The 18991-nt window shown below is 46.5% G+C and overlaps 2 protein-coding genes across 4 annotated transcripts in view; one reads left to right on the plus strand and one right to left on the minus strand.

Annotated features, from left to right (window-relative positions):
• GGA3 (golgi associated, gamma adaptin ear containing, ARF binding protein 3) overlaps positions 1-9020 on the minus strand; it is a 31955-nt gene extending 22935 nt beyond the window's left edge. For both annotated transcript variants that reach the window (XM_077834426.1, XM_077834425.1), the window contains exons 1-2: positions 8949-9020; positions 305-389 (exon numbers count right to left, since the gene is read on the minus strand). In XM_077834426.1, the coding sequence (XP_077690552.1) occupies positions 305-389; positions 8949-8988 (125 nt within the window). In that variant the 5' untranslated portion in view covers positions 8989-9020. The remainder of the gene's footprint in view (positions 1-304; positions 390-8948) is intronic.
• Positions 9021-10797: 1777 nt separating this feature from the next.
• Positions 10798-18814, plus strand: MRPS7 (mitochondrial ribosomal protein S7). Of its 2 annotated transcripts, XM_077833003.1 has the most exons (6): positions 10842-10945; positions 12400-12482; positions 14196-14387; positions 15034-15097; positions 16700-16867; positions 18047-18814. In XM_077833003.1, exons 1-6 carry the CDS (start codon positions 10862-10864, stop codon positions 18266-18268), a joined length of 813 nt encoding a protein of 270 aa, XP_077689129.1. In that variant the 5' UTR covers positions 10842-10861; the 3' UTR covers positions 18269-18814. The 2 variants fall into 2 exon arrangements, with proteins under 2 accessions (XP_077689130.1, XP_077689129.1); XM_077833004.1 differs by lacking the exon at positions 12400-12482 and having other exon boundaries at positions 10798-10945.
• Positions 18815-18991: the final 177 nt, after the last annotated feature.

Raw genomic sequence — 18991 nt, forward strand, 5'->3', positions numbered from 1 at the left:
GAAATTGAGGCAGAGAGGTTAGGAAAGATTCCCAAGGCCAGATAAGCAGTCCACGTCAGAGGCAGGTTTAGAACTCATGTTTTCCTGGCACCCAATCCTGCGCTCAGATCACGTTGTTTTTCAAAGAAAAGAGGAAGAGGTTTGCTATATGCTTCCACATTACCCTACTTCCTTTATGTTCATGTTTTCCTTGTAATATCAGCATACTTTTCCAACATAAAACATCAACAGCTGGACATAAAATTTTGTTTCAATTGAGAATGTTAAAATAAAATACTAAGTCTGACTGACTTGGAACACACACCCTTCAAGTTCTTTGTTGATCTGGTCACAGAACCCAATGATGTACTCCCAGTCTTCTTGCCTGTTAGACGGGTTGGTGGCTTTATCTTTAGTAAAAAAAATAAAAACAGAGAACACATATTACCAAAACACATGAAGCAGAATAACTGGCCTTTCCGAGGGAGAAGTGCCAACTGCCACCCATCAAAATTGAGAAATGAGTTCACAATTTCCATTCCCATATATCTGTGGGTGCTCAGTCAGGAAGGCGTGTCAAAGTCAAGTCAGGCCACCCAAAATTAGCAAAACACCTAATACAGTTTTCTGCAGAACCAGGCAATGAAGCTCATGTACTTACAGATTCAGTATTTTCTAGTTACTGAATAGAAGAGAACAACCTCACAGTTGTACCCCAGCTAGGCAGGCTTGCAATGTTGTCTCTCTCCTTTTTGCCCGTTTACTTAGGGCCAGAGCCTTCAATCCTGTTGTATGCAAATCTCCCTTTGCAGTCACTGGGAGTTTTGCATGTGTACAAATTGCAGGATCTGGGGTTTAACACAGTACATAGATCCTTTACCTTTGATGCCTTGTTCTTGGAATACCACAGAATTTATTAGATGCCTTTGCATTTCTTACTGGAAATGAGATTCACAATCCAGTTTGTCAATACCTTACTTTGGGATACTCCCTAGCTCACAAAGAAGCAGGTTGCAGAATCCTGAAGCTATTGAGATCTATTTTTGTTAAGAATTTATCTGCTCCGGATAAGTCAACTCAGATACAGTGACCAAGGCTCCCGCTTCAACCTAATTTTACAGCAGAGCCAACTGAGGCATGATTGTAGTCGAGCGGAAATTTGTTTGTTATAGGGGCAGCAACAACATGCTGCAGTTTTGCATTACCAATCCGGACTCTCTCCCTCCCGCAATGACTAAGTTATCAACAGCAGGAATCAATACCAAGGAAGAGAAATATGTTACAAATCCAGCTGAAATACCGCAAATCAAACCATAGTGAAAGTATGTAAACATGCATGTACTGTAGTCTTAAATGCAAATGTAAAAGAATAAGTTTAAGTGCACACTACTCTACAAACTGTCATTAAATATCAGCATTAATTTAGAAAAACACATCCTTCCACCGGTCCACTGCCACAAATATAACAATTGTCAAACTACTGCACTGAAACGTCTGTTTTAAAGTGCATCCGAACCCTCTTGCTGTTGTATTCCTACAGTTTCAGAGTAGCAGCCATGTTAGTCTGTATTCGCAAAAAGAAAAGGAGTACTAGTGGCACCTTAGAGACTAACAAATTTATTTGAGCATAAACTTTTGTGAGCTACAGCTCACTTCTTCGGATGCAGTGAGCTGTAGCTCACGAAAGCTTATGCTCAAATAAATTTGTTAGTCTCTAAGGAGCCACTAATACTCCTTTTCTTATTCCTACAGTGTTTTCTTGGCTTTGCTTTCCCCAGAAAAATGCTCCCATAATCTCACAGGCCCCAGTCTTGTGAGATGCTCCACATATGTGGATCCCTGTGCCCAGGCTGAGCCCTAGTGGCTTCTATGGGACTCTGGGAGAGCAAAAGGGCACACACTACAAAGCTGCTTCCCTTAGTCTTTAAATTAAGCTACCGAGCTTTGTTTTAAACTCAAGAAAGTTTAGTTAAAAATGTAGTGCCATGTATTTGTTAAAAACACTAAAACCTTATTACCATGCCCTTGATTTCTAAACACCATGACAGCAGCATGAAAAACCAGGCTTACAAAACAGCCTGTTATCTTCATGTAAGCAAATCGGCATTCTGTATGGCTCTGTGTTCCAAAGCACCCTTCCATTGCTAGCGCCACCAGCTTGTGCTGCTCTTTGCATAATGCAGACTTAAGAAATATACAATGGGATGTACTATTATTACCAAAAAAACAACTAATTCCTTTCAATCAATGCACATTTGGGTGGCTGCGCAATCTGACACCAGGAGGGAGATCTGGCCTGGGCAATGAAACATAAATGACATTTCCACGGTAGTCACTAATTTTAAAGCTGCTCTGCTTTTTAACTCGAATGAATTCTCCCAACATCTCTTGGAATCTCAGAGGGTTGCATATTCTCAGTTTAGGCTTGGAGTCCCCTCACAAGCCTTGTTGTTTTATACCCTGAACTCTCATGATAGTCAATTCCAATAAGAAGAGACACATTATTAGGGGGAGATTACATTCCATATACGGAAATCACCCCTTACAAATATCAATGTAATATCTGCATATCATCCTATTTCATAGACGTCAACATGCTCTATCAGAAATTCTGTCCTGGCCTGGAGAGTGAAATCCTCTGTCTACAGAGCAGGTAAAGTGCAGGCAGCAGCAGAACAAGCTTCCCCACGTTGCCTCATTAAGGTGCCTCAACCATGATCTGGAAGGGTCACCTCTAGGAGGAGAGATTTACTCCTTAGTGTTCTCAGTCCTTGGCCTCTCTGTTAATACTGCCAGACAAGGATCCAGTTAGCACCCGTTGTGGAAGCAGATTTCATGTGAACACTTGGTCTACTAGGACACAAACTAAAACTTATCAGCTGATTTCACGTCAACCACTGAACAGCCCTCGGTACATCTGAACCAGCACTTAGAGGAAAGGGCTCTAGAACACATTACCACAATCCCATCACCATCCAGTCCCTTGGCTTTTAGAAACTGAAACATTTGAGTCACACCTGATGGTATAATAATGTTATCTCATACCTGATCTGAGTGTCAAAGCCACTCAGCATTTCTTTGCTGTTCTAAATCCTGAAACACTAAAGAGGTGACACTCAGCTGTAAACCAAGGGTACCTATTTCATTTATATAACAATGCTTTTGAACCCTGGGGAACAGAGAACTTTAATTGTCTAATGAATTATTCATATTTTCACTGTTTTACTTCTCTGTTGAAAGAAGGAAAACTTACAAGCCAACATTCTAGATGCCCATTACCAGATTGAGGGCCTGAATTGGGATCCTCAGCTCCTAGCAGCTGTATGTCTGGTGTTCTCACTCTGTCTGTATCCCAGGTAGAATAAGCAGAATGCTAACTGATATAACATGGAAATAGTTGACAGCATTTACACACACTCACAGATATAGTAGGTTTTATCCCTCTTTCCCCTCCCTCTTCTTAGCTTATGAGCTCTTTGGGGCAGTACACAATATATTTACTATATGTGTGGACAGTGTCTAGCACATCATGGAGGTAACTATAATATAAATAAGCTACCTTGTATGTGGGCATCAGACAGAGCAGACAGTGTTAAGTAAAAGGATCCAGCTGTGTGAGAGCAACTGAGATTCATTTATTAACCTCCTTCAGCTAAGGCTGGATGTGGAACCGCATGCAGGGAGAGAAAGAGCCCTGTCATCCCAACAGCCAAAAGTAGGAAGGGAGAGAGGATAAAGATGCTGGGTCATCACATATTGAAGCACATCTCCTGCTGCAGTGTGAGGACTGGAGGATGAGATTACTGTGGCTTTGTGACTCCCATCTGATGACAGAATGGCTCTGCCACTCAGGTGAAGGGCAAGTGCCATTGATTCAGAAAATTCCTGGTAACACATGTCATGTTCTGTCCTTTCCTTGATGTGGGAGGTTGGTCCATACTGTTGTATGGATTTTGCCCCTTCCTTCAGTAAGGACACAATAGGTACAAATCTTCTAGCTTAGCATCTAACACAACACTCTTTTTTATAGAAAGTTATCAGAAAAACAGTCTAAGCCAATGGTTCTCAAAGCTGGTCCACCGCTTGTTCAGGGAAAGCCCCTGGTGGGCCGGACTGGCTTGTTTACTTGCTGCGTCCGCAGGTTCGGCCGATTGCAGCTCCCACTGGCCGCAGTTCACCGCTCCAGGCCAATGGGGGCTGTGGGAAGGGCAGCCCCTTCCCACAGCCCCCATTGGCCTGGAGCGGCGAACCACGGCCTGTGGGAGCCGCAATAGGCCAAACCTGCGGACGCGGCAGGTAAACAAACAGGTCCGGCCCACCAGGGGCTTTCCCTGAACAAGCAACGGACTGGCTTTGAGAACCACTGGTCTAAGCAGTTCCGCTTCCTAACCAAGTTTCCCACTCCCATAATCACACAATTACCATGAAGTAATGAAGAGTTATACAGTGTCACACATTCCCCTCACCTTTATCCAACAGAACGGCCAAAAGGCACCAGGTACCTCTCCTGTATATCTCCATTGTGACCTTTTCCTCCCAAAACTCCACTTCCCTAAGGGAGGGCGTGTCATTTGGCAAAGACACCCGGACTCCCCGCACTAGCCCACATACATTTCTTCAATGGCCAACAGAAAATAAATTATCTGTGCTCCTCTACAATGGGAGGATTCTATAATCAGCCCAGCATGAGTCACTGTACCAGTGATCAAGCATAAACGTATTTTTTTAAATTAGGAAGCAACATTCAAGTCTTATATCTAGGCTTGGCATATTCCATTTTCATTTTTGTTGATAATTTAGATGGATAATATGTTTATTTTTAAGCTTTTCTATTTTTATTGATTTAAATATTCACACCTGTGGGAAATTATGCGGAGGGTCAGAAAATATGGGTCATCAGACAATAATTATTAAAAGACAGTAGACACTGCCATTCAAAAATATAAAGCTTTAGAATTATTAAAATGCAAATTTTTAATATCACACATAAAAATACACAAAGTAAATATCCTTAAATCAAACTCTATTAAGTTCTCAAGCAGTGTTTTTCTTACTTTGCCTCTCTGTACATTTCAATTATCATCCATGGAAATATTTTTGTCAGTTTGTGCATGTGAGGTGAAATCGACATTTACCAATAAAAAACAGATCCTTTCAAGCCCACTTATGTCCCATGAAAAATATGCCCTGCCCTCAGCCCCCAATCAGGCTCACAGAAGTTAGTGATATGGCCTATCTAGTTGTAAGTGACCAAGCCATAGGATATCCGGTCCCTCAACTTTCACGGTCTTAAAATTCAAACTATTGGGAAACTTTTCTTGCTACTCAACCTAAAATTTCCCTCATATTAGACATATTTTCATACATGAGCTGTATTCCATTAACCAGTTCTCTTTGGGGAGAGAAAGAGAGAGAGACTGGGTGTTTCTGATTATGTCACTGGCTATAATTAATACATAGCCAGAAAGATACTGACACATTGTGAGGAGCTCACAAGATCAGCCAAAATAATCAGCAGGCAAGAAGAAATGATGTAAAAGAAAAGACTAATAGCTAAAAACAACTGACATAACTACAGATATAGATGATAACATTCTACACCTATTTGAACAGTGTAAACACCATGCTGGAAGAGGAATTATTTAAGCTAATGTATGGAAATACAACTAGGAGTAATAGATTTTAGATTGTAAACTCTATAGGGTAGGGACTATGTTCTGTTCTACATTTGTACAGTACTAGACCCTGGTTGGGGCTTTTAGGCCCACTGTAACACAAATAAAGAAAGAAGTGGGATGAAATAAAGAAAGGGAAAAATCTAGGCAGTAAGATCTAGTGGCTTGTGGAGTAGTCTCCCTAAAGGAAGTGGTGGAAGCCCCAGACCTTGGAACATTTAAAAACAAATTATTACCATTATTATCATTTATTTGTATTGCAGCAGCACCTAAGAGCTCCAGACATGGACCAGGACCTCATTGTGCTAGATGCCGTACGAACACAGGACAAAAAGACAGTCAGATTGTACAGAATAATGTACAACTGGGAACTGTTCAGCACTGGCTGGGAGATGGACTAACCAAGACTTTTTCTACCTTAACCTTCCAGGATTCTGTGAATAGAGAGTGACTTGCCCTTAAAGATATGATTCCAAATACTGAAGTCTGTAACAGTTCCTGTTATAAAATCTTTTTAAAAGACAAACTCTATTTATTTCATCTGAAGCCTGTAAATCCTACTGTGAAATGATAGCTCTGAATAAGGCCTGGGTTTCCCATGACTGTATAACGTATCAGAGAGATACAGTCGGTGAGGTTGTAGCTGTTGTAGCTCAAAAGCTTCTCTCTTTCACTAACAGAAGTTGGTCCAATAAAAAATATTACCTCACCCACCTTTTTTCTCTGATATCCTGGGATCAACATGGTTACAACAACACGTATAAGGTATGACTGATTTAATGGAGAAAATCCGATAGGTGTGGACTAAGACAAATAGCACATTGTAATTGGCCAAGCGAAGCGAGGTCTCACATTCAACTTGGTGGCATTTCTCCGTCATCTATCTATTACAATAACTTTGAATGGTACACCTGATCTATTCCAAAATTTCAGGGAATGTTCTAGGCATCAGTGGGCAGAATCCTATTGTTTTAGGTGAAAATCAGAAAACTGGAAGGAGGAAATGGTAGGCACATGGAGCTCCTTCCGGCTAGTCAACAGACCCAGCTGCTTCAACCACCTCTGTAATTGTCTATATATCCAAGAACTAGTTGATGACACCAATTAACACTTTCCAGCAAAACTATCTCCCCCATCTCATCTCTGCCCATCCTTCCAATAGAGTTTAACATGTTGACACCCTGAATGACTTCCCATTCCCTCCCACAAAGAAATAATAATGGTGTGTAGAAGGCATTATAAAGGAACACACAGAGCTCCTCACATGGAGGGGTAGGGGGAGCACACAGAGCATTTAGTATGGGAGGGCAGAATGGGGGAAGGGGACATAAAGACCATGGAAATTGGAGGGCCCACAGAATCCCTGCTATAGTGGAGAAAAATGGGGGACAATGGTCTGGGGGGAGGTGGGACAGACAGAGCCCCTGACATATGGCTGAGGGGGCAAAGAGGGGGGACACAGACTTCTGTCACTGGAGAAGAAGAGGGCCCCAGTCATGGGGGCAGAGGGAGCACAGGGAGCTCTAGCATAGGAAGAATGGGGGAGTATGGGGACACACACAGAGCTCCTGGCAAGAGGGGGTTGCAGAGAGTCCTTGAAATAGAGGGGGGTGGGAAAACAGCACACAGGGAACCTGTGGAAGGGAATGGAGGAATGCAAGGAGCTCGGCTTACAAAAGCTACAAAGTGTGTGGCCACCTAGTACAGTATACTTTGCATATGAGAATCCAAACCACAGGAAAATTTAGAGAAGAAGTGAATACGGACCTTTTATAGCCAAAGAACTGGTAGTTTGGAGGAGGTGGGGAATGAGTAAAGAATTTCCCTGGTTCACAAATGAATCACCAAATAACAGGCCAGACCTGCTGTTGTGGCCACTGCAATTGCAGCTCTGGATTTCTGCTTCACTCATGCAGACACGATGAGTACATTGAACACTCAGTTGGACAAGTTATTGGTGGGGATATTTTTGAGAGGAGAATCATTCCTCCAGTGTGAATACATAACAAGCCGTCTCCCCTTCCGCCCCAGCTCTAGCAGAGAGCCAGTCTACAGAGTAAGTTCCTCCTTGGCATTACCCCATAAGCAGGCAATCCCCTTTAGCAACAGGGATGGTGGAGCGGTTGAGCAACAGGAAGTCAGTGGCAGGAAAGGGACAGGGAGTGAGTGACAGGGAGGCAGACAGAGAATGGGAAAGAAAGCCAGGCAGTGAGAGAGAGAACAAGCCAAAACTGAGTGGGGCGAGTAGGTGGAGATAGCCAGCAGGCACTGGGAGAAGAGGGGACAGGCACAAGACAGGTCAAGTACATACTCAGAAATTATCAGACTTTCAATTTAAAAGCAATGAGGAAAGACTGTGCATGACTCTAGGTGGGGGCTGGAAAGGGGAAAAGGCAGCAGAGACAGCATCAGGCTATTAGATAACCTGACAGGGACTCAGAAATGGGCAGTAAGGACAAACAGACACATGGGATAAAACCCCAAATGCACTGGAAAGCCCTATTCCAGGCAGATGCTCGGTACATTGTTTATAAAACAGCTAGTGTAATAATAATTGCATTCATAATCATTTCCCTTTGCGAGAAACCAGAAGGCTCTGTCCATCTACACACAGAGAAAACACCTCTATAGCCCATCATGCTGCTAAGAGTATTTTTTCATGTGAGCTGGTGGAGGTGACAGAAAGTGGGTGGAGGGGGCATGGGCACAGAAGGGGAGAGGGAACTGGATATGGAGTGGGAGGGCATGGAATGGGCATGGGAGCATTTGGCAGAGGGGGAGACATAAGCAGAGAAGCAGGGAATGATGGATATGGGGGCAACAGGGGCATGGACAGGACGGGGGGGGCCATGGACAGGGAGACACAGGGGCATGGACAGGATGGGGGGACACGGTCAGGGGGACACGGGGGCATGGATTGGACAGGGGGACATAGGAGCATGGACAGGATGGGGGGACACATGGATAGGATGGGGGGACAGGGGGACACAGGGGCAGGGCTGGGGCAGTGGGTGGCAGACAGGGAGACACAGGGATGAAGGGGTACTGATGAGGGGGAGGGCTGTAGACAGGTCACCGACGGGGTAGAGTGGGGACTGGACAGGGGGACATGAGCTCCGAGAGCAGCAGTAAGGTGGGCACAGAGGCATGGAGGGGGCGGAGAGCAGCGGAAGAGGGGCACGGAGGGGACATGGCCAGGGAGGGCGGCAGGCGGGTGCTGAGGGGACAGGGGCTGGGGGCCGCGGTCGGGGGACGGGACGAGACGGGAAGGGGATGGGGACGGGGGTCACTCACTGAGCCAGGACTCCAGACTCTCCCCTTCCGCCTCCGCCATGTTGCCGGCCGGGCCCGAGACTCCGCCCCAGCCGCGCGAGAGCCGGGCCGGGCTGGGCCGCGCTGGGGGAGGGGCGCAGGGGGCCCCAACGGGGGCGGGGCGGCAGATCTGTGGGGCAGAGGAGCCTGCAGGGCGGGGGACTGGCCCCCTCCCCGCTGTGGCCCCCTCTAGTGCTGTTCTCAGAGGGTTTCATGAGCCTCCCGCAGCAGGCTGGGGGTATTCTAACTCCCAAGACCAAATGGCTAGTCAAAGCTCCCCCCCCAACTCCTCGCCCTAGTGGACCTGGGGCTCAGACTTCCCTGATCACTGGGTGCGCACAGCGCCCCAGGCTGAGCCGGGGCTGTTCTGATTTACTCACAGTACCCAGGAGCTCCCTCTACAACAGGCCCCAAAGTTTGCCATGCCAGGGTGCGTGCCCCATGGCAGCGGAGCTGACCCCTGAACTGGGTGGCAGAGCTTTTGGCCAGGGGAGCCGGCCCCAGAACTCAGGCCCCGGGGTCTAGTTTCGCCTGGGTTCTCTTATCCACAGCACTAGCCTAACCGGACAGTACGCAGCTATGTCTGAAGTGGAGCCCAGAGCCCCTTATGTGGCTTGGTTTTATTTATTTTGTCAACCTTAACTAGCAAACTGAGGCCCCTTCCTGGCAAATAGGTCCGCGTCAGTGGACTCTGCACCTGTATGACTGCAGTTGCAGGACCAGAGCCTGAGTTGCTACCCAATTTTAGCTCAAAATCCAGTGGATGGAAACTCCATGCATATGGAAAATGCATATTTTGGACTTGAAATCTAAACTGTGGTCTGGTACGATGACAGTAATGTAAAAAGTGATCATAAGACAGGCTTACACTTCATCCTACCAAGACATCACACCGTACTAAAAGCACAGATGCTGGCACTTTGGGTGACATTTTCAAAAAGCCCAAGTGACTCATGGGACTTAGGCTCCTAAATAGTTTTTTGAAAATGAGATTTAAGCTCCTAATTCACTTTGCAAAAAGAAAAGGAGTACTTGTGGCACCTTAGAGACTAACAAATTTATTTGAACATAAGCTTTCGTGAGAATAATTCACTTTGGTATTTTTGAAAATATTACTTTTTGCTCCTTAATATGCAGAGCTGGTGCTGAGATATCCTGAGTGCTCCAGTCTGTCTCCACAGAGCACTATGCAGGGGTCAGGGCCCACAGAGATGTGTGCCAATGCTTAGCCTAGGGTTCTCAAACTTCATTGCTCTGCATCCCTCTTCTGACGACAAAGTTACTACTTAACGCTTGGGGAGGGAGTGTGGGGGAGAAATGGAGACTGAGCCCCACTGGCCTGGTAGGGGGAAGAGGGAGCTGCAGCTGGAGCCCTGCCACCCCAGGTCGGGGTGGAACTCAGGATTCAGCTTCAGCCCTGGGTCCCAGCAAATCTAATGCTGGCCCTGTTGGCCACCCCTTTAAAATGGGCTCCCGACCCACTTTGAGGTCATGCCCCCCCAGTTTGAGAACTGCCGCCAGACCGCTGGCTGAGATCAGATGCCAGTATTTGAAAGCTGTAAAGAGGGGGAAACTGAGTCACCATGCCTGATTCTGATCGCACACGAGCGTAAATCAGGATGCACTCCACTCCAGTCAATGGAGTTGCATTGGAGTAAAACTGCTATGAGAGGAGAATGAGACCCACATTTCACTCTACTGCAATACACATGACGGGGGGCGGGGGGGTGACAGAGTGGGGAAAACAAGATCCCGCTACCACAGGAAAGCGGCCTGCCCCTCATCAGCAGGCCGGCGCGCACGGGTCTGCTCTGCGCACGCAAGTGGCAACCGGGCGGGCAAGACACAGCAACGCAGGCTGCGGCCGGGCAGCCTGACGGGGTCCTGCAGCCCGGATGCAAGATGGCGGCTCCCATGGCGGGGCGGCTTGCGGCGCTGGGCCGTCGGCTGGCCGCTCCCGCGCGGGCCTGGCTGCCCGGGTAAGGAGCAGCCCGGCGGCGGAGGCTGGGCGAGGGCGGCGGGGCGTGGGGCTGGCGGCGCGGAGCGGCTGGGGCAGCGTCACGCGCTGCTGGAGGGGAGCCGCCGCCCCCGCTGCCGGGGCAGGTTGTCCGGCAGCCTCGCTAGTTCCTGTTCTCCGGGAGGGGACAGGCCGCTCTCCCTCTCCCCAACTTCGGCCCTGCTGCCGGGGGAAGAGCGGGCAGCGGGACTGCCCCCCGACCTGGACATTCAGGGGCGCTGGAACAACTTGTATCGTGGGGGTGCTCGGCCATTGAACCAAACTAAACTCTGTATATCAGAGGTCCCCAAATTGTGGGGCGCGTCCCCCTTGGGGGGTGCAGAGGAACGTGGGGGCGGCGGGGGGCGTGGCTGGGAGCTAGGCCAGTCCCCATGGGGGTACCCAGCTCTGCTTCCGGTCTCACGTCCTTTCCTGTCCCAGGGCCCTGGCTGTGGCCCCAGCCTTGGCCCCCTTACTCCCATCTGTGACCCCCCCTCCGGAGCTGCGGCCCTGCTCTGGGCCCGGGGGGGGGCACAGACAGGGGTAAGGGGGGGGTGACCCTGAAAACTTTGGGGACCACTACTGTATATCATAGAAACCACTTTAAGCAAGTATCCCTAGTTCCAGCACACATGGAGGACATATGTGTAAGGCCAGCCTCGGGCCCTGGCATCCTATGGGGGGAAAGGTTCATTCTAGTGATGCTTAGTAAGGCGATGGCACTTCCTAGCTTCCAAGCTTTGTGCATGCACTAGCCGCTCCTCGCAGCACCCCCGGGAGGATGGTAGGTGAGCAAGTGAGTGTGTTCTGGTGGTGGTGCCCCACTGCAGAGTAAGTGCCACTGTAGATTTTGGTCTTTTGAGTTGCCAAATCTCACTTATTATGGATTATTTTAAAATCATTTTTAGAGCATCCAGGGAGGATTTTGTTGGGTGTTTCAAGAAAAGGCTTGAAATCTTACTGACATTGACCTGGCTTTGCCTATTATGCCAGTGGAGTGATTTTTCTCAACATTTGCTCTGCTCTCAAAGCCTTTCTGCCCTTCATCTGTACTGCCTCTCAGGCCTGGAACCAATCTCCCCTCTCCTCATTCAAATCCCTTCTTGGAGCTTGCTTCTCTTTTAAAGCCCTTCCATTGCTATTCCACCAGTGAAAGATGTGGGCTAGTATAAGATGTATTGTTGCCCCTGTACTGCTAACAACTTTAAAAAAAAGTTTCACTGTTAATGTGGCAGGGGCCTGTGCTTTTGGAGCAGGAGGATCTAAGGTCTAGCCCTACTGTTTCTATGAAGTTCTGAGCAGTCACGGTAGGCTGCACAAAAAACATGTTTATTTTCCACTCCCTCTTGTGGGTAGCAGTCCATATCCTGTGGTCTGTTCTTTCACTATGTTTTTGGTCTGACTTTAGTCTCCCATTCTGCAACTGGTTTTACACAGGTGGAAATTTGCACCCATGCTGATCCAGTTGCAGGATTGGGATCTTTGATTTCAAAGGGTAACCAGGATCTTTGCTCCCGAGGGTAGGTACCTTGTCTCTGTATTTGTCTGTAAAGCACTGTGCCCTCTAGTGTACCTCTAACAATAAAGTGGCAGACAACTGCAGGATAATTGTGATCAAAGCAATATTACTGAACTGGAGACTCTGATTTGTATGTTAAAGCTCAGGGCTGCCACTTCTGTTTTCTTCCTTGAACTTCAGTTGTATTTTTTGCTATTGCCATTCTTGTATGTACTTTTAATTACTATTATAACGTTCACAAGTGTACCCCACTTTAAATAATGAGCCGGATCCCATTTCCATTGAAGTTAAAAGGGACCAGGATTGGGACCAGAATTTTAAATTCCTCCTAGAACTGAACCCTTTTGCATTTATTATTCTGTGGATTGTATCATGGATACGTTATTAATGTTACATTATTTGGAGAGGCTTTGGTGGTAGGATCCAGAGGTAACCGTATTCTTCCTTTGTCCCTCCAAAAACCCCCATAGTTCCCTGTTAACAGTAACTAAAAGGGAAAACATCACCCTATTTAGGACCCCTGAACAAAGTACATCTATATAACTTTTGCTTTTACGGAGGAGCTGTTTATAAGAAATGCTCCCTCCCCACCCCCCCATATCTGTCAAAAGTATTAAGAACATAAGAATGGCCATACTGGGTCAGACCAGAGGTCCATCCAGCCCAGTATCCTGTCTACCGACAGTGGCCAATGCCAGGTGTCCCAGAGGGAATGAACCTAACAGGTAATGATCAAGTGATCTCTCTCCTGCCATCCATCTCCACTCTCTGACAAACGGAGGCTAGGTACACCATTCTTTGCCCATCCTGGCTAATAGCCATTAATGGACTTAACCTCCATGAATTTATCCAGTTCTCTTTTAAACCCTGTTATAGTCCTAGCCTTCACAACCTCCTCATGCAAGGAGTTCCACAGGTTGACTGTGCGCTGAGTGAAGAAAAACTTCCTTTTATTTGTTTTAAACCTGCTACTCATTTAATTTCATTTGGTGGCCCCTAGTTCTTATATTATGGGAACAAGTAAATAACTTTTCCTTATTCACTTTGTCCACACCACTATTAAAATAACTTTACTCTTTAACCAAGATTTGTTTGTACTGGAGCCAGTGAGAGGTGATGGCACTTGGAACCTCACAGTTTCAGGCCTTTAATTTTTTTCAGACTTTAGGGCTTGTGGGATTAGCATCCCTGGTGCCTGCACAGAAAGGGGTTGGCAACCTCTCAGGAGCCTTCTGTATATCCTCGCGGGGGAGAGGGCACCATTGCTGTTTGGGAGTAGCTCAGGTGAGTGGTTGGCAGAGAGGGAGAGACGCATGCTGCTATCCAGGCGCTATATTCTTGTTGGCTTTATATTAATTATTAACTTTAACATTCAGCAGTTTATGGGTGACCAGAAGTTCACTGTTTGCCATGTGGACATTTTTAGAACCTATTGATATTGCAGTCTCTTTCAGGAAGGGACTCTATTACAATGTGTTTCTACAGCACCCAGCACAATGGGCCCTGATCCTGACTGGGGCCCCAGAGCAATACTAGAATACAAATCTCACTAATAAAGGTGGAAGGGTGCATATCCCCAGTACCAGTCTCTTTCCCTGTCTGTTCTGAGACTTGTTCCATAACACTGGAGATGGACTTGGTGAGCCAGACTGAGGAATGCTGTATATAATGATGCTAATTTACAGACCCCTTCATCCCATCTTACTCTTTGCAGGCTGACCCAGGTGAGATGGAGCCAGTATGGCCCCAGTTACCTCGAACCAGAAGTGAACAAGGAGCTGTACCGCAAACCCCTGGAGGAGCTGTCTGAGGAGGAGAAAATGCAACAGGAGCTCAAGGCCCTCCAGCCTATAAAAGCTACCCCTTCTAATGTCACCAGCTCTGTGTTCAGTGACCCTACAATCAGGTCAGAAAGCTGTTACACCAGCTGTCTCCCAAGGATCATGGACAGTTGATCCTGCTCCCACTGAAGTCACTGGGAGTTTTGCCATTGACTTCAATGGGAGCAGGACTGGGTTCATTGCTCAGAAGTGCTGAGCAGCCACAACCCTGGTGGATGGCTAGAGGTCAGCTCCTAATAGGATCATGTCCACAGAATTCTCTCTTCCCCTCTTCAGAATGAGGGCAGCAGATGAGTTGGATGCAGAGGTTTGTTAGTGAGCTCTCTTTATCTGGATAGGGATTTGCTGTTTATATTTGAATAAATAGCTCTTATTATGAAACAATGTAATGGATGGAGTAATTGAGTGCTCTGCTTCTGAGCCCACTACTGCTGAGAAGTAAAGCCATTGCAGTGCCTCCCTGCCCCCAATCAGCCTTTGTCTACCTGGCTGCCCATTGCCTTCCTGTTACTCTGTGTAATCCCTTTATTTTGATTAATCTCTTTAATCTCTTTCCATGAAAAAGATCCATTGAATAATAGTGGTTAAAGATGAGCACAGCCACCCAAAATCTAGCAGGGATAGGATTTAATCACAGGAACAACACAATTAGGGACCTCTGGTGATGGAACCAAAGTTCCAGTTATATCATGTTTGGTTTTATGCTTGCAGTAAATTCACCAACATGATGATGAAGGGAGGAAACAAAGTGCTGGCCAGATCCATCGTTACACAGGTGAGGGGCCTGGACTCTCTTCGTGTTTAAATATTACATGCCAAAAAACAGCATTAAAATAACCTTATTAAACTTGCCAAGGGAATCACTCAGAAATGCCGGAAGTAAGGTTGCCTGTGCAGAGTTTGTCCCCTCTACAATCAAATCGGGTAGCTTTCTTCATGCTACCTGGGCCAAGTAGGAGGGTCATTGAGAATACAGGAGAGACATGCTCCCTGCTTTCAGTTCTGATGCCCATCACTGGCACAGACTGCAGAGGCACAGAGCTGCAATTGCAGTGAAAGTCTTACTCAGCCTTGGGATGGAGCATGCCTACTGCAGATGGAATCTAGCTGCTAAGCTCTAGCTAGTATCTACTGAGCAGGTGCAAACTGCAGTTTTCTTCAGTGGTTTATAAATTGGCCACATTTGGGTGAATTTTCACAGGGATTGCAAAAAGCACATCCCTGACACAAAGACCACCCACCTTCCAAATTTGAAGTCCTTGTTCCAAAGCAAGGGGGAACTAGAGCTTAAAGAAAAGATTGCAAGAATTTTTTAACATGTACAAAATGTTTTTTCCCTAGCATCGCTTTCAGAACTGTTCTGGATAAAAATTTCCCCAAAAAATTCATGCTGAGGCAGACACCCAGCATGGAAAATGTCAGCCCAAAGAGTTGAAATTTGGCCAAGTTATAAGCAACTGAAAATAGTGGTATTATGAGAAGTGTTGGGCAACACTAATAGGTGGATACTTCCTTTCTATAATATTATTATTTAGCACTCTTTATCTGAGGATCTTTAATCTCTTCACAAAGAAGGGGGATATCGTTATCCAGTTTTACCGGTGGTAGCTGTGATACAGAAAAGTCAAGTGACTTGCCTAAAATCAGACAAGACAACTGGGGCAAAGCCAGGCATCAGAACCAGGTGTCCTGCCTCTCAGGGTATCCTCAACTCAGTTCACTGAACCAGGCTGCCTCCCTTTGGCTATTAGTTGATGTAGAGCTGAAGTCTAGAAGCCTTCTAATTTCTTCAGTACCGAACTGCCCCAACTTAATGGGCTTCAGGATTCCTGATTTAGGAGGCATCCACTGGTGCTGTAAAGGGCAGTGTGTGTTGCACGGTCAGTATGTGTTGGATGGTGGGTACAAGTTGACCAGAAAATTGGTGAATGCAGCATAATCGTATGATATGTAAACTGGTGTAACTGATACGCTGAGGAGGTAGAAGTGCATCTTGGGAAAATCTAATAGGTAGTTGTAAGGTGAGAGTGAGGGCAGTAGTGCTTTATCGCCTCTCTACTACCCCCCATTTGTTGGTGATCACTGCTACACTTCACACCCACCAACAGGCTATAAGAGGGAAAACCAGTGAGGACTGGACTCCAGCAAGGGAATGTGTCTGTGTGTGGAAATCTGGGGTAAGGAGGTGAGAGGATTGAGTAAAACCTGTAGTTGCTCAAGAGCACTCTCTACTGGCTTACTTAAGGTGTAGCAGGGTGGAATCCTCCATGGTCCAGATTTCTCAAATGAAGGGGAGGGTGTGTCTGAAATTATCCTGATTCTAACTTCACTCTGTACACTGAGGTGCCGGGGCATGTTTCCTTGTGTTTGTATTTAGACCCTAGAAACCATTAAGAGGAAGCAGATTGAGAAATACCATCAAGCCTCTGAGGAGGAGAGGGAGAGTATTGAGTGCAACCCTTACATCATCTTCCATCAGGCACTGAAAAACTGCCAGCCCATCATTGGACTTTGCAACATCCAGAAAGGAGGCAAAACCTACCAGGTAAACAGGAGAGGGACCTGAAGACCAGCCCAGGATAGAAAGAATTGGACAGGGGGCAAAACTACCAGTGTCTTTCCCACCCCTCCGAAAACTTGCTTGCATTTCCCTTGGAAGTACCATTTTATTATCATCTGTATTATAATGGCACAATGGGGCTCTGATCTTAGCTGGGGTCTGTAAGTGCTGAGTGCTGTACTTACCCATAATTAGAGAGAGTTCCTGCCGCAAATTGTATGCAATCTGAATGGATAAAGTGCGGGAGGGGAAACTGAGGTACAGGGAGGTGAAATGACTTGTCCAAGGTGACTCAACATACCAGTAGCAGAGCCAAGAAACCCCCCCCCAGGTCTCTGGAATCCCAAGCCAATGTCTTATCGGCTAGACCATGCTGCCTCTGTGTAGAAACAGCAGAGCAGTTTAGCCCCTGCAGAAGGCAGGTTAGCAAATAGAAAAGGTTCATATAGATACCTTGTTTTATGTAAAGCCTGGACAAAGGCTGTCTCTTCAGCTTTCCTAATTAGGTAAATGCACCTAGATAACCCATGGGATTGTTAATGAAATATGGAGTGCTTCACCAACCTCCTATCCAGCCAATAAATTACTGCCCTCTGCTGTAATGCATCCGATGAAGTGAGCTGTAGCTCACGAAAGCTCATGCTCAAATAAATTGGTTAGTCTCTAAGGTGCCACAAGTACTCCTTTTCTTTTTGCGAATACAGACTAACACGGCTGTTACTCTGAAACCTGCCCTCTGCTGGTTGATCAGAGACTTGCAGGAAATATCTTGGTCAAGTTCCCATAGACAAGAGTTTACATCGCAAAAACCAGTCTGTAAGTGGCAGTCTCTGCAATGAGGCCAAGAACCAAATGGAACTTCCCTCTAGTCCCAACACTGCTACTGCTCTTGAGCAGGTTTGAGGCAAATGCTGCCTGCTGCGCCTGATCTGTGGATTGATAGAGGCAGACAGTTTGCTGCTGCTGGAGTCAGAGTGGAATGTTTCACCAGTGCTAAACTCACTCATTCTTGGCTAGAGTTAATTTCTTCCCACCCCCTCAACAGCAATCACTTTCTTTTTAATCACCTGGGAGTGTTAAACAATTGAAAAAAGGTATTTCAGCATATGGTCCTATTGTGAGGTAAGGCATTTTTAACCGTGTTACTGCTTGAATGTCTGCTAGGTCCCAAGCCCCCTGAAGGACAATCGGAAACGCTTCCTGGCCATGAAGTGGTTAATTACTGAATGCAGGGAACATAAGCATCATCGGACATTCATGCATGAAAAACTATCCCAGGAACTGCTGCAGGCCTTCAATAATGAGGGCCCTGTGATCAAGAGAAAGCATGACATGCACAAGATGGCCGAGGCTAACCGGGCGTATGCCCATTATCGCTGGTGGTAGGGGATCCCCTGAGAGCGAGAGAGACCTTGCCTTACAACAACAAAAACATTTCGTCACGCTCCTATACTTGTGGAGCCCAGACCTGTGAAGAAGTAGCCTCTGTCTACTTTCTGGAGAGATGATGTATAGGGGAGGTTGTCTGCCAGCTGCTGTTAACTGCTTCTAGGCTGGGTCCTTAAGCAGATAAAAATCAAGATGAAAAATGCACCCATAAAAGCTTCCTTTCCTTTAGATATTTTTCTGAGCAACACCATATAAAATTTCCTCTTTCCTCCATGTACCTGCTTTCTGAGAGCAGGGGAGGGGATGTCTTCAAGTCAGTCTACTCACATGACAAACAAGTTTTTGCTCGTTAGCATCCAAGCCAAGGGTGAGCAAGCTGGAATGTATTGTGAATGTTCTTTGTGTGTATCAATGCTAGAGACAGAAAAGAGCCCAGTTTGAATTTTAGATTGTTGCAATACTGTCTGTTAGCAGAATCATTGTTTGACTGAGCACATGTGACCTGGATGTTAATGAGAAAATAAAAATGGAACCTCTCTATCATCCTCAGTTTGACTATCACCATATTCTAGTGGTGGCTGTTTGCCTTAGGGTTTTGTACTGATGCCCATCACTCTACCAGAGCAGCAATATTTCTCAGCCCTCCAGCGGCTCAGCCAAAGGAAGGGTTATTCTCTAGGAGATGCCTTCCCACCTACACTCTGCTAGACAGAGTTGAAA

The sequence above is a fragment of the Eretmochelys imbricata genome, chromosome 14, assembly GCF_965152235.1.
Source record: "Eretmochelys imbricata isolate rEreImb1 chromosome 14, rEreImb1.hap1, whole genome shotgun sequence".
In the NCBI taxonomy this organism is placed as follows: Eukaryota; Metazoa; Chordata; order Testudines; family Cheloniidae; genus Eretmochelys; species Eretmochelys imbricata.

Excerpts from the sequence above, each read along its gene's own strand:
- MRPS7 (XM_077833003.1), top strand. The coding sequence starts at position 10,862 with ATGCAAGATGGCGGCTCCCATGGCGGGGCGGCTTGCGGCGCTGGGCCG. Across the intron at positions 12,483-14,195 it reads CAGGATCTTTGCTCCCGAGG|GCTGACCCAGGTGAGATGGA; the intron begins GTAGGTACCTTG and ends TACTCTTTGCAG. Across the intron at positions 14,388-15,033 it reads TTCAGTGACCCTACAATCAG|TAAATTCACCAACATGATGA; the intron begins GTCAGAAAGCTG and ends TTATGCTTGCAG.